The 16,211-nt window shown below is 35.3% G+C and overlaps 1 protein-coding gene across 6 annotated transcripts in view; it reads right to left on the bottom strand.

The window, feature by feature from the left end:
• PTPRN2 (protein tyrosine phosphatase receptor type N2) overlaps positions 1–16,211 on the bottom strand; it is a 1,470,018-nt gene that overhangs the window by 133,180 nt on the left and 1,320,627 nt on the right. For all 6 annotated transcript variants that reach the window (XM_074267305.1, XM_074267309.1, XM_074267307.1 and 3 more), the window contains one exon: positions 6,423–6,617. In XM_074267305.1, the coding sequence (XP_074123406.1) occupies positions 6,423–6,617 (195 nt within the window). The remainder of the gene's footprint in view (positions 1–6,422; positions 6,618–16,211) is intronic.

Genomic DNA, 16,211 nt, shown 5'->3' with positions numbered 1-16,211 from the left:
AAAAGTACAGATTTACCCAGCTGATCAATTAGAAGGTGATTATTTGATTTACATTAAAATTCACCATAGGATTCCTTTATAGATCGAGCTCTTCAGCACATTTTAAATGATTTATAATTACAGAAACTCATTGTCCATGTGACTTTTCAAGGAATGTGCCTATTACATAAAGTAACAGTCACCTGTACTAATGATCTCTTTCCTTTTGAGTTGTTCTCCTTTGTACTTGGCTTCTATTAAATTTTCCTCTGCTGGTCTCACACCATTTCTTTGACTTATTAAAAGCATTTAAAATTCCAAGGCTATCCTTCAGTATACAGCCAATCCTCATTCATTAACTGAGTGATCAAACATAGTAAACATGCTTTTCTTCCTTCCTGTCCCCAACTCCATACTCCCTGTGCTGAATTTACAAAAGACTCATTTTTACCATCTTGGTACTAGAGAGAAAAAGAGCTGTAGAATGTATATATAATGGAAGCAACATACTTAGATATACATCTATGAGCATAATAATATTTTACAGTCTTAGAACTAGGTAGGATAATTTTCATTATTCAGCCTTCTGCCCCAATTAGAATCCAGAATATAATTCATTTATGTAGACTACCTATTGAGACACTGTCCTAAAAGTAATAATGGCTGAATCATTTAAGATCTGGTTGTGTTCAAGTACTTTGACTTTATCTTCTTGTTTGGACTGGGGGTGGGGGAGGAAGGAGGGTGAATTCACCTGTGAATATAGGATATCTCCAAATATGATCAATATGGTCTAGCCTGGAGAATAAGAAAGCATTTACTTTTGAGTAAGCACACTGATGAAACCTTTTTTCCTACAATGGGAAGGTTGTCCATGAATATGGACTGGTACTTAGCAGCTACTTAATAAATGCTTACTGATTGACTGACTCTCCAAAAGTTGCATTTTCCTTTTCTGACTATTTCTTTTAAACAAAGTTTTTTTGTCTATCATTTCCCAGACTAGCACCTATCCCACTGCCTTAGAATTTTGTTATATTGTAGATCGCTGTCTATATTTCTGTATAAGGTATTCTTAATTTGGTGTCCACAACCTTTGTTTTTGACATATTTGATAATGCATTTCAATATAATTTTTCCTTTTTAATTTTATGCATTTAAAAACATTATTTAGAGAAAGAATTTATAGTTTTCACCTTACTGTGAAAGCAATCCATAACACAACATTGAGAATTTATTTTATAAAATACTGTCATTTGCTAGAGAAAATGTCCGAATTTCACACATATTTCTAAACAACCTCCTCTAATGCCTTGTCATGGCATTGAGGACACTTAAGATTTCCAAAGGCAGAGCCAGTGGAATGAAGGCTTGGAGAAATCAGAAACAAGCTGGAAAGACTTCACATCCAGTGAAGAAACACACTGCACTACGTTACCCACAGACCAGCTGAAGGAGATGCCATTATAACAAGATTGGTCGCAGAGTCATCAGCTTTTTTTTTTTTTTTTTTTGACAATACCAGTTTTTAAAGGCAGTCTACCAATTCCTGCATTGTTGGAAGAAACAGCTCTCCACTGAATAAAATCATGGATTCTCTGAAATGCTGAAGCAACAACAAAAAGCACAGTAGTGTAGGCAAGTGAAAAGGAACTTGGGTTTGGAAGAGAGCTGAATTTGAATCCTGTCTTTGCTACTTACTATATGAACTTGAACAAGCCATATGACCTTGAGCCTAGAGTCAAGAAGATTTGAATTTACATCCAATCTTAGATATATTCTAGCTGTGTGACTTTAATCAGGTTACTTAACCTCTACTTACCCCAGTTAATGCAACTGTAAAATGAGGGTAGTAACAGACTCTTGCTCTGTGGCTCAATGGATAGAGTCCTGGGCATGGAGTCAGGACCTGAGTTCAAGTCTAACCTAAGATACTTATTAGCTATGTGATTCTGGGTATGTAAATACTTTTTTGCCTTAGTTTCTCCAATTTTAAAATAAAGATAATAGTAGCTCCTTCCAGGATTGTTGTGAGGATCAGATAATAATTCTTAATGTTATTTTAAAAATTAATAATAATTCTTAATAATTAGCACACACTAAGTGCTATATAATTGTAGCTATGATGCTATTGATACTGCTGATCTTTATTGACCTCCATTTCAACTAAAAAATAAGAGAATTGGTCTAGATCAGGGATTCTTAATCTAGAATCCATGAATTCTTAAAAATCTGGTGAATCTATTTCAATAGAATTGATTTCCTTTGTAATTTTATGTTTTTTATGAATTTAAGAACATTATTTTGAGGAGGGATCCATAGGCTGGTCCACCATATTACCAAAGTGGTCCAGGACACAAAAAGATTAAGAACCCCCAGCTTAAATGATCTCTATAAACACTTACACCTATGCATCCTATAACAATAGAATGCCTTTCAATTAACTCAGGAATATTTCTTAATTAATCAGTCTTATACTGCTGATATATATATATATACATATATATATATGTATATATATATATATATATATATATATATATGTGTGTGTGTGTGTGTGTGTGTGTGTGTGTGTGTGTGTGTGTGTGTGTATGTATTTGAAGTTCGGCTTTATTACCTGCAAAACTGAAGTAATTCTGAAATTGACCTCACAGAGTTGTGGAGGGCATCAAGTTGAGATAGTACATGTAAAGTCATTTGCAAACTTAAAGTGCTAAATTAATATTATCTATTGTCAAAATTATCAACAGCATGAATTTAAAGTCAAATGTGAAATTATGTATTTAGGCAATTTATTTGATGATAGGTTTTTATTTTTTTTAATTACACTGCATGCCAATCTTTTGTCCATAAAATTGTGTATACTTGTTTTAAGTCAGAAGTATCTACAACCTTAAAATATCTACTTTCAATGAAATCTTATAAAAATTAACTAATAAAAATTAATGGGAAGTACTACATAAACTGCTATAGAAATACTAGATAATAATAAATTGTTAAAATGAAATTAGTGCTCAAAAATATGCATAATATAAACTTGGATAATATCATTTTTTTCTAGATGCTAAGTCAAAGCCAAAGTGACAAAAAGAAAAAAAACCTTATCTAGAGTGTGTCATGTAAAACATTACCATTCTCTATGCTGGAAAAAATTGGAACTTGGGCTCTTTGAGTTAGAAGAAGGCATTCTTCTAACAGCTTCAAAAATATCAAACTTGAGGAACATTTGTAGAGTAATCCCATCATTTCCATAACAGAAGGAGTATTGCCATTGGAGAGAGAAGTTTACTCTACAAGTTAACCCTATACCATGGGTCAACTAAACAGAAAAACATTGTGCTAGAGAAAGAGACTCGAAGTGGGCCTCATTAAAAAAATGAAATAAGCAGTATTGTATGATGGAAAGGGGTCATCCTTAATGCCAGTGGAATGTAGGCTCAAGACTTGCATTTGAGATTTACTAGCTGTTTGATCATGGGGCATGTCATATAATCTTTTCATGTATCAATCAATTCCCTAAGATTTGTTGAACTCAACCAGTAGAAAGAAGTTCCCCCACTGGATGTTCCTTTTACTGAAAAGTGAGGGGTTCAGATTTGAGAGGTGGGGTTGTAAAAAAAAAAAAAAGTAAATCTAATCCTGATTCCAGCTTCTGGTTCAACATAGAAATTAATCCTAATTAAAGATTAACAATCCTGCTTCATATACCTAATGTATTGTGGAAAATTATGTATTTAACACCCTTCTCACAAAGTACAGTTCATGCCATAGGAAGGTCAGTTAAAGGAACTAGAGGACATTTAGCTGGGAGAAAACGTTACAGTTGTCTTCAAAAAATCTGAAGATTGTTACATGGGAGAAGATTAGATTCTTTTTGGTCCTTCGAGCCAGAATGAGGATGAACAGGTGAATGTTACAAAGAGGCCATTTTAAGCTTGTAAAATCAGTAAAACTAACTATCAGAACTATCTCAGAGCACAATACGTTGCTTCAGGAGATAGTAAATTCCCCTCACTTGAAGTCTTCAAGCAAATTCTATTGATCACTTGTGCACTTTGTAGAAAGGGTTCTTTTAAAGGTATGCTTTGGACTTGATGGCCACTGAGGTCCCTTTCAACTGTTATTTTGTGAAACATCCTGGAATCACTTGGGTCTTTATTTGCCTGGGAAGGGTACATATATTTTTATGTGAGGTGGGAAGTTTGATGGGTAAAGTAGTATAAGAAATGAGAGAGTAAGGAGAGGTTTTACATAGTTATCATAGTGGCGAAGGTATTAGAAGACCTTACTATGTTCCTCTGAAAGCTATTTCAATTCTTTTGACCTTATATTTCTTATTTGAAGAAGTGGGAAAATTGTTAGGGTTATTATGAGGATCAAATGTGACCTTATAATATATAAATATTAGATTATAACAATAACATTTGGCGACCAATCTCTATTCCGATTTTCATAAGAACACAGTAACTCAGTCTAACAAATAACTATGGATTCTTTGGCTCACTTCTAACTGTGCTATTATGTAAATGATTCATCAATTTTCTCACAGCTTATACTTAGAAAATGGCCAGAGCCATATGGTTTCTGTGCATGTTGCACAACCTTAATGTCAGATGGAGTAAAACACCTTGTAGAAAATTATTCTGAGTGGAAGTGCTACTGCCACAATTGCTAATCATGGTAAAATGTGACACATATAGCACATGATGGGAAACCAGGATGATTAATATTTTTCTAGTTTCTGTATAGTTGTACTTGGGCAGCTAGATGGAATAATGGATTAAGCACTGGGCCTGAAGTCAAGAAGACTCATCTTCCTGAGTTTAAATATGGCTTCTGATACTTCCTAGCTGAATGAGTCAAGGCAGATTATTTATCACTGTTTGCCTCAGTTTCCTCATTTATAAAATAAGCTGAAGAAAGAAATGACAAACTACTCTAATATCTCTGCCAAGTAAAACTCTAAATGGGGTTATGAAGAGTTGAATGCAACTAAAGAACAACAGAGTTGAACTTGGGGAAAAAATGTAGTCCTTCAGATGGATGAGATTCTTTTTCTCCACTTTTTTTATCCATTTTGTTATCCATTACACTAATAAGGAATCTTTCTAAAATTAATGCAACACACATTAACTTGGTGGGATAGTTTGCTATTAGTTATATGAATGAAAACCTTTCTTTCATTCTCTGAGTAAGAAGATATATCAATGAAACAGTAAAATGAAGTTTTCTGTCCCCCTACAAATCTAAGGGAGATTAAGTCTTTGCCATGAAAAAAGAACTTAAGATAATTTTGTTCTATATTTAAAAAATTAACAAATTGGAAAACTTTTATTAACTGGAAAATTTAGGAATATATCATTCTCCTCTGTACTGGAGACAGCCATTGAGAAATGCTGAAGCGTGAGAAGCTTTCTTAATAAACTTAGAAATGAGTTATGCATCAAGCAACAATCCACAGATACAATACAAAAATCATCTTGGAAAGGCAGAAATCAGTGAAGACATGTCTCTGAGAAAGATGAGCTGAACTTTCATCACAATGAAAATGTCTTGCACTAACCATTTCAGTAAAGTATTAACACAAAGAGAGGTGCCTTAAAACTCCACAACTCTTCCCGATCTCACTTTTAATTATGAGAAGCCTGCGACTGACATTTATTTACCCAAATGATTCTTGGTGAGTTGGGAATTGAAGGGAAAGAAAACAAATGCTACTTGTTAGTCAGAGAGCTTTAAAAAAAAATCACATAAAATAGGCTCTAACATACTATCAGGGTTAAAATCAAAATAACCAACAAAAGAAACTTACACGTCATTGATGTGGGAGCTGAATGTTCTATGCCAAAGAAGGGGGAAAAATCTCAATTGAAAATACAAAATCATATTGACTTAAATAAGGAGGACTACAGGGAGAAAGACCCCTGACATTGACATGGTTCCTTAACTGTTCTTCAGTCTTCTAAAAGGGTCTTATTCAATTATCAATCTGAGTAGCTATTTCCTAAAACATAAAAATGCTGCTGTTAAGTTTGAAAGGCATTACATATGGGCATGAATTGAAATATTCTTTCTCCACCTGTCTCCCTCCTGCCTCTCCAAATACTTTATTCCACTAAGTTATAATTTCTTCCCAGTCTAGAGTCAGAAAGATCTGAGTTTGAATGTGACCTACTAGCTATATATCTTTGGCAAGCTTCCTAACCTTCATTTCTTTCCGTTTCCTCATCTGTAAAATGGGGATAATAATAGCACCAACCTTGTAGAGTTGTTGGGAGGACCTAATGAGACACCCATTGTAAAGCACTTAGGCTACAGCCAGGCACAGAGAAAATGCTATATAGATGTTAGCTCTTATTTTTATCCTTTCTACAGTAGAAAGACTAGCTCAGAAACCTTCCAAAGAATCACACTCAAAGAACATAACAGAAAAACATCCTTACCAAGATCATGTGACCAGTAGAGATGTCCATGTTGGACTGCACTGGTTCTTCAGACCAGGAAGAAGTACTGCTCCGAGCAGAGGGACTAGGAATGGGTCCATCACTGAACTGTGATGAAACACTATTGATACGGGAAGTGTGCAGTGGCTCTGGGCGATCAGATGTCTTGACAGCCATGCGCTGACGGCATAGCTCCTAGAACATAGGAAGAAAAAAGAAAGGTACAATCATGGATGAATGGCCACCACTAAGAGGGAAGATCTGTTATTGTGTCAGGGTGAGGAGCAAAACATCTTCCTGATTCTCCTTGCTTCTCCTTGTCTCTACTTATAATTCTGGAGCCTTGAAGGTTTAGAGAGATTATCTCCTTTCGAATTATTAGATTATCTGTCATGGGGAGTTGGTGGTAGTACAGAAAGCATAAAAAAGTAGTCTAAATTATGGGGAGGAGTTAGGGAGCGAAATTGTCATTTTATGAAAACCAAATAATACTCAGTATGTGAGTCATAAAATTATGTGTATATATGTATATAAATATATACACACATTTATATATATATATGCATATATATATATATATCAGATAAGAGAAGAGGATCAATCACTGCATTATCCAGCCAATTCAACAACAACAAAAAAAGTAATCAAAAGGATAATGTTTTCAGTAATGATGCAACAGAGCAATAGATTCTATATTTCTTTTCATTAAAATAACAACACAAAGGATTGGACATAATGAACAAAAAGTGAAACATTTTATACAGCCCAAAACAGCTAAAACAAAACAGAGTCTTGAGCTAGACTAAAAAAAAAAACAAGAAAAGATAAAAGAAAGAAATGAACCCCAAACTTTCTCCCCTAAAAGAGAATATACCAAATGGGAACATTTCAGTGGCAGTACAAAGAATAAATCTCAATAATTATTGCCTAAGATAATGGTGAAATATTTAAGCAATCATCCAAATACATTAAATTTCCAGGTTTTAAAAATCTCAATATAATTGTCAAATGGATTGCATAGGAGCCTAGATTTAGGATTGGGAGGACCTTAGTAAATCTGATTATTTTACTTATTAGAGAAGAGGGGAAATGCCAGAAGTCCTGAGTTAAAATGCCTCTGCCACTGAGTCTGCTTAATATAGGCTCAAATGATTCCAAAATGTTTCTGTAGCACAGTATGACTAATCATTATACATTTTTGAATATATTAAATTAATTGCTGATTACTTATCTTTTAGGGGGTTTCTGGAAAGCTATTTGCCTCTGGCTAACATATGATTGTATCTCAAGTATTCAAAACTACTCAGCAGCTAGAGTGTTCCTTTTAGAATCAAGAAGACCCAAATTTCAAAATCCTGCCTCAGACACTGTGTGCTCCTGAGCAAGAGACTTTAACATTCCTCTGCCTCAGTTTTCTCATCTGCAAAATGGGGAAATAATAATGTGTACTTCATAGGGTTGTTGTGAAGATAAAATGAGTTAATATTTGTAAAATGCTTTGTAGACTTCAAAGCACCATGTACACGCTAGCTATTGTTGCTGTTATTAAGATAGGATAAACTCTTGTTTATCTTGTCCAATGAAAACAACTGCAATCCAACAATCAGCAAAGTAAGGCATAAAATGAAGGAAAACTTAAAAAAAATAATTTGAAAAGATAATATTTAAAAATGCATTCATTCCAAAGGAAACCATTTCGAGAACTGATTCATCTATCCTCCCCTTTTCCTTTCTGATCTTGGTGGCAATGGATCCAGGCATCCAAGGGGAGGTCATATCATCAACCTGAATCTGCCCTGAGACATCTATCAAAAGACTACTCAGCACCCCAAGGCAACAGCCAAAGATCACAAACACTTCCATGTTTCCCTCTTCCCTCTCTCTGCCATTAAAGACTTTTGTGATGCCAGCTGACACTTTAGAAAAATCTTCTCTTTAGGCACAGCTCTCTGTGTGAGATACACATATGCTGCTGAATTTTCCTTCTGCACTTGTTCATTAGTAAGCACTTCTCCACCTAGGTTCTTTGCAAAGGGGCCTCTCTCCTTCTGTTGCTTGGATCCTGCATGAATTCTGAGTCCTCCAGTTAAAGCAACTGGTGGTGAAGGAGATTATTGTGGGCTCAGGGGAGTAGGAAGACAAAAGATGGAAACAGGTGAACTTAAAAAAAAAAGAAAATCTCGCTGTGAGGGAAAAGATCTTTAATAAAAGGGCAAAAGAAAGAGAAAATCAGATGAAACCTAGCACTTTCATTTCACCCATATATTTTCAAGTGCTTATTGCCTTCCAGATCATTTAAAGATGACGACTTTATTTCCAATTTGACACGTACAAGTTCTCCCTGAATCTGACAAAACTCGTTGATAATTTTAATAAGGTAGAACTGAATGACAGTAGCAACCTGCCTAAATATAGCACGTCATTTTTTTTTCACATCACATGGAATGCTGTGTGAATGGATTGGAGGTGAGGGAAGCCCAAGAAAGGGTTCTACTATGCCTGCAACTTGATAGTCCAATCTAGAAATGGACAAAGCAAAAAGTGCTAATTATCACTATTGATAATAAAAAAGGGGGGTCAAGAAAGTAGAAAAGAAATCACAAGCTCTGAGGAGAAAGGAGTAGAGTTTCTTGAAGTTTTTTTTTTTCCAATCTCATTTTCAATCTACCTCTGACTTGTGAATCTGCAGGTGAGGTAGGAAAATTAGAACAGAGCTAGGTAGCATAGTGAATAGAGTATTGGGCTTGAAGTTAAGAAGACTCATTGGGGCAGCTAGTTGGTGCAATGGATAGAGCACCAGCCCTAAAGTCAGGAGGACCTGAGTTCAAATTTGGCTTCAGACACTTAACACTGCCTTAGAAGTATGATCTGGGCAAGTCAAAAAGACTCATCTTTGTGAGTTCAAATCTGACCTCAGATACTAGCTGTGTTACTTAATCCTGTTTGCCTCAGTTTCCCTATGTGTAAAATGAGCTGGAGAAGAGAATGATAAACCATTCCAGTATCTCTGCCAGGAAAATACCAAATGGGGTCACAAAGAATCAGACATAATTGAAAACCAACTATATTACTCATGCAAATATAATTTTTTAAAATCTCAGAATCAGAGATTCTCAGAGACCATCTAGTGTATTCCCTTATCTTACAGATGAAGAAACTATGTCCAAGAGCTAAATTGGTTTGAACAAGGTCAAATAGCAAGTTACTAGAATAGTAGGTGTCTGACTAGTTTTGAAGTTAGAGGACATAGGACACAGTTTACTCATCAGTGAAATAAGGAGAATGGAACAATGACTTTAAGATCCTTTCTAGCTCTCAATATATGATTCTATGATACATAGCTACTATAGTAAGGATAAAAGAGAGAAGAGAGGAAAGGAGGATGAAAGAAAGGGGGAAAGAACAAAGGAGGGATAGAAGAAAGCTTGGAAGGAGGGAGAGAAAAAAGGAAGGAGGAAAAGAAGGAAGGGAAGGATAGAGTGAATGAGAAAAAGAGAAACTGGGAAGCAAGGAAGGAAGGAGGAAAAGAAGAGAAAAAGGGAAGGAGGAAAAGAAAGAAGAAAGGGAAGGAAGAAGGGAGGGAGAGAAGAAAGGAAACAGAATCAAAGAAGGAGGGAGGAAAAGAGGGAAAGAAAAAAAAGGAAGGAGGGATAGAGGTACAGAAAAGAAAGGGAGAGCAAGAAAAAGGAGACGGAAGAAAGGAAGGAAGAAAGGAGAGAAAGAAGAAAGAAAACAAGGGAAAAACTATTGACAGGCTACAAAAAGCATCTACCCATTATATTTAATATTTACTTCATTAATCAGAAAATAGCTAGTGGAGACAGCAGCTAGGAGCTAAGATCAGTAGGGTTTCAAAAACAGAAGGTTTAGGGGGGAAAGCATAAATGGTAAATCCCTTAAAAACCTACTAGGAAATAGAAACAAATTTTTAAGGGTCTTTTGTTAAAGAAAGACTTCATTGCCTTTATGAATTTCCCCCTGAATAACCTATTCTTGAATTACACCTTATGCTTGAATTATACCTTATGCTTGAATTATATATCTATAGATATACATACATATATGTATTTATATGTACAGACACATATATGTATGTATGTATGTTATATATTTTTATCATTCTTTATATATGAAAACTACTCTGCTAATGTTGTTTCCTGTATATAAGATGAAAGGAAATATTTAAGATTCACAATCCCCTTAACAGGGATTACCTATATAACCTGCGCCTGGTTATGGTTTGAAGGATCTTTTGCCATTTAGAGGTCTTTTGACATTAAAGAGTTCTCATTTCAGTTCCAGTGAGGGATCTTCAGCTCATACCAGTCTAACCATTGGAGATATTTTCCAGTTATCAATGAAGAAGTCACAGTGCTTTATGTACGCTTCTCTGAAAGTCAACCTTGCTGCAAAATGATCGACTGTTCAGTCAGTCATCCAGTGAAATCCTGAGCTCTTCTGCCATGACATCATTCTATCACTGCTACCATCTTTAGAAAGAATTCTGAATTAGTAAACACCAGATTAAGGTTTAGATTGGGCTATGCCTCGTATTAGTTTTGATTGTGGGTAAGGCAATGCAAACTCCATATCTTAATGTGGCCACATAAAACACCCCATAATTTAACTCCAATCTACCCTTTTCAGATGAATGCCAAATCTTTCTCCCTCAATCATTCTATTTTCCAGTGAAATTAACCTATTTGTGGTTCCCTATACTAGACTTTCCATCTTCTGAGACCATTTTTTTGCTTAGGTTGTACCCCCATTTGAAAAATTCTCTCTCCTTCCTTTTGCCTCTTGAAATTTCTATTCCCTTTCAAAGTTCAGTTTAAGTAACACCTCCTAGATGAGCTTTTCAAAGTCTTCTACATATATTATCGTTTTTCATCCTTACAACAATGTTTAGTTTTTTTAAAATTTTTGTTATTATTTATTTTGTTATTACCTCCATTTAAAAGATAAAGAAACTGAGACTGAAAGAATAAGTAACTTATGGAGGAACACAAATATTGCAAATATCTGAAATGGGATTTGAACCCAGCTTTTACTGACCACTCCATCTATTCCCCTACAAAAACTGTGACGACAAACAAGACCAGCTAAGGAATCCAGGAAAATATACTCTAAGATTTTTTTTAATTACTTGTCAGAATAATGGCACTTATTGGGATATCATGTATATAATTCTTGGTCCAAATCATAGTAAAAGCTTCTACCTTTAGTAATGTATACTTCAATGCTGCAGCTATTTAACTGTCTAAGAGCTATATCTGGCTCTGGATTCAGGTGGTTTAAATTATTCCAGCAAGGACTAAGACATACAAGTGGCACTACCTTTGGGGATAAAAATCAATGAGCTGTGGTAGATTGTCCTGACCCTATCATTCATCCACATATATATTTCTGCCAAGCATTAAATATACACTTCTTAGCACTATGTACTTCCAGATGCACATCTCTCCTCCTTGGGAAACCTGTGCCTATTTTTCCACATATGAAGCCAAAGTTTCAAACCCTGCCTCCCCAGTTCCCATTACCTCCGTGTCCAGAGGACGTTTTGTAACCATAGGAAAAATCACATCTCAAATAAGGAGACAGCTTAAAAGAACAAGGAGGTCGCATGTTTGTAAGCCCCCAAACCTTCTAAGAAATAACATTATATATTCTTCTTCAGACGTTCTCCAAGCAATGAGTTTCTAATTTACCATAAATAAAATTGTTATTAATAGGGCCAATAGCTACTGGTCCATTTTTCTGAACTTTCAGGACTTTTGTTTCAAAATAAAAACATGATAAATAATATATATGTATACTTTTTATAACAATACTGTAAAGCCATTATTCCATTTAATCTTCACAACAACCTTGGGAGAAAAGCAGAGTCCAAGTATTATAATTTGTTATCCCTTTGAAAATGGGGTTGAGAGAGAAATTGCCTTGCTCAATGTCACATGACTCTCTTGTAGTAGAGCCAGAACATAAAGCCAGATTTTTGGACTCCTAAAACATGGTTCTTTTCCCCCCATCACAGCACATCTGGCATTTAAAAGATTAGATATCAAAACTGGAGATTTTTGGCATGGTTAGTTGCCATGGTCTTGCCAGAGTCAAGGAGACAGACTTAATGATCTCTCAAAGTTTTTTCAAACTTCATGATTCTGTGAATACATATCGATAGCACTTTATCCTGATGTGAACCCCCAGCCACTGACCAAATCCCTGTTCCTCTCTGACAGGAGATAATTTCTCAATAAGAAGTCTCTTTTATTTCTTTTTTCCCCCCCTCTAAAGCTGCAAGAACATTGCCTACTGTTTAATCATGGCACCATCTTTGTGTACAGTCTGCGTGTTTGTCATTCTTCATTCTAAAAGTATCATCTATACCTTAAAAAAGCAATTGCAGCACATACAGTGATAAATGAAGGCATGATCTGGCTGACCCTTTAGGCTATGATCTAATGGATGGGTTGGGCATAAACATTTATTTAAAATGTAATTTGAAGTTTACGACATTATTCCCCATTACATGGGAATTGCTATCAGACTGAGGCACTTCCTCTGTTTTTATTGCCCTACATCTATTATCAAACTTATGTGAAGGGCACATGCAGTATATTATAGAAAACTAATATCAGCATGACACACACAAATACTATAGCTACGATAAATATTTTATAAATAATGCCCAGTTAAGTGAGTTTAAAGCATAGAGTTATGGTCATCTATGGAGATCTTTTTTATTTAAGCATTAGATAATTGATAAATAAACTTAACTAAATAACTTAACAATATAGGCATGCTGTGAAGGAACCCTGAGACCAACCCAATTATATTTTGAAACTTTCTTAATTTATAATCCTGGCAGGGAGCAAGAAAAGCAATAACAAACAAAATATCTTGTATTAGGACTATGAATATCCTGAAATAGAGGTTATCTGGGGGTGTGCAGTTCCCCCAAGGATATTAACTACATAGTAGCAGAAATTTAGAGCAATCAACATACCCTTTGCTTTTACATATCTTGCACACACCCAGTTATTTTCAATCTGTCTCCCCATTTGAATATAAGGTCCTTGAGGGCAGGGACTATTATTGGTCCCCCTCCATTTTTTGTTCTTAGCACTTAATAAATATTTAATAAATAAGAATTGGAAAGTAATTTCAGATTTGGACTTGTTCAACAGAAATAACAAGATTTTCTTAGTTTGATATCTAATGACAAGAGGAAATTACCCTGTACTTATCAGAACCCTTTTCCCTATAACTTGGTATAATATTATTGAAAATTATCTCATGCTACATAAGGGCAGATGGCATCAGGGCCTATATCCATACAAAAATGAAAGGGATAGAGAAAATATTATAAAATTTTCCTTTGCTTCTGTGTTCTGGGGTTTCAGCTATCATAGCTTCCTCTTTGACTTCTGTGAGTAATATCTAACAAAGGAAGTCCAGCTGGTGTGCTGGTGTCCAGAACTAGTGGAGAAATCAAGGCTCATTTATACATAACAATTCAGCCAATAATTCTTCTTAATGCTAGGGAGCATGGGAGTCCCGTAGCAAACTTCTCCATGGAACAGTTAACACAATTCAGTAATGAACTGAGATGTAAAGATGAAGCTGAAAGATAATCTCTGTATCTCTCTGGGTCTCAGTTTTCTCATCTGTAAAATGAAAGCATTCAATCAAACTCTGAGGTTCCTTCCAACTCTAAATGGATGATTCTATTCTCTGCAAATATGCAGGATCATAAGGCACAATTTGTTCTAGATCATATGGAAATTGTGATATTCAGCCAATTCAACAGTGGATATGCATACACCACAGCATAATGACTAATCTCTCTTGCTACACAAGGCAAGTAAGGTCGCTTCTGCAAGGGGCAGAATATTTTTCTGGTATAATATCCCTAAGCTTCCCACTTTACCTAATACCTCCCCACCTCCATAAACATATGCAAACATGAACAGCCAATCCTACAACCCCATTATAAGAAAGAGAAAAATGTTCACATAAAAAAGTGAAAAAAGTTCCAAAATTCCCCCCCCCCGCAATGTCACAGTTTGTGAAATACTAGATTTAAAACCACATACTGTAGTTACTGTAGACCAATATCTACACCAAACTGACTATCCTAGTGATTTCATATCTTTAGGAAGAAATTCCAGATCTTCAGATCTCAACTCATCTGTTTCTCCATTAATAAAACAAACACATTCCTATGAATATATAATATAATAATCTAGCATATATTATTACATCATGTATAATAACATAATATATAAATTATATATATTAATAATATCTATAATTATATATATGCAATATATACACATGTATCTGAGAAAGGATAAGTGAAACAGTGGTACCAAAGCACTTAAAACTTCTTCAGACATGACATATTATTTCCATTAATTTCTTAGAATTGTTGTGCTGTAGAGGGTCTCAAATCTGCAACAGGGATTGCAGTGTGTCTTTATGTATTGTAAACAAACATTATTCAAGCCATCAGCAGCAGGTTAAAAGAATTGCTGATCAAATCCAAGAGCATAAATTTCAGTCCATCAGAGTACACAAAATCAATTGCGATCAATTCTACTTTATTACATTCCATAAACATTGACTGAATATTTACTATGTGCAAGTCACTGTGCTAAGCTTAGAGGATACTATACAATGACAAAACAGAACAGTCCCTCTCCTCTGTGGAGAGGGTATGATACATCAACAGATAAGTAAATGCAGAGAACATACTAAAAATAATTCAGAGTGAAGAGAGAGAGAATTCAATATGAGAGTTGTAGGGGATGCTAGATACCACCCAGTCCAATCCTCCAATTGGAGGAAATTCAAACTGAGAGAAGTTCAATGGTATCCCACCCTTTCCACATCTGACATTGGGAACAACAATCAAATCTACATGAGAACTCTGAAAAGTATATACAATTGTCCTACAACTCAACTAACCATTCTGTGGCATCTCTAATAATATATTTCTCTATTGGACATAAGTCTCTTAAAAATTGGGGCTGTATTTTTAATTTTAAAAAGAGCTTAGCACAGTGCCTGGCACATGTGAAGAAATTAATAAAATGATTTTTCATTCATTCATTCATATAATTTGAGCAAGTTCTCACAGCTAATAAGTGGACTCTGTGAGGTTCCAATTTTCCTGACTGTTCCTTCCAAGTCTCACCTTCACTTAATCAAAGTGTCACAAATGGTCAGAGGTGACCATGCACTCCAGAGAAGTACATTATCCATAGGAAGGAATGATGGCATTGGAGGAGGTACTCAATTTAGTAAAGGAAATCTTACATGGGGGGAAGAAAGGAGCAATTTTTCATATTAAAACATTCTTCCAGCATTACATTCACCATAGCACTCCTACACAGCAATGTTTTGTTTCATCCTAAAGGAGTCAGAGATACAATATGTGGGCTCTGCTTCTTTCTCTAAGCAGTGTGGCAGTTATCAAACAAAGTAAAGCACAGACTGGCTAAACACAGGGTGTGCAATCCCCTCTATCGTGAAAAGGCAAAAATAGATCTTTGCACAGCTTGGTGCTGCCTCCGTACACTCAAAATCATCTGGGGGCACTGAGTAAGAGCGAACATCCATCCACTCCTAAGTGTATTCAGGCTGCCTGATACAAACTCATAAATCTTAGAGTTGCATCTTCCCATCAAATAGAGTTTGCCAACCGTGCCTTCAGGATTGAAAGATTATCAGGTGCAGCAACAGAAAATTCCTAACTACCAGACTGGATGTAAACTTTGTCCAACC

The sequence above is a fragment of the Sminthopsis crassicaudata genome, chromosome 5 (genome assembly GCF_048593235.1).
Source record: "Sminthopsis crassicaudata isolate SCR6 chromosome 5, ASM4859323v1, whole genome shotgun sequence".
NCBI classification, from domain to species: Eukaryota; Metazoa; Chordata; class Mammalia; order Dasyuromorphia; family Dasyuridae; genus Sminthopsis; species Sminthopsis crassicaudata.
The sequence above is the reverse complement of the archived record's forward strand: the minus strand, read 5'-3'. Positions and strand labels throughout refer to the sequence as shown.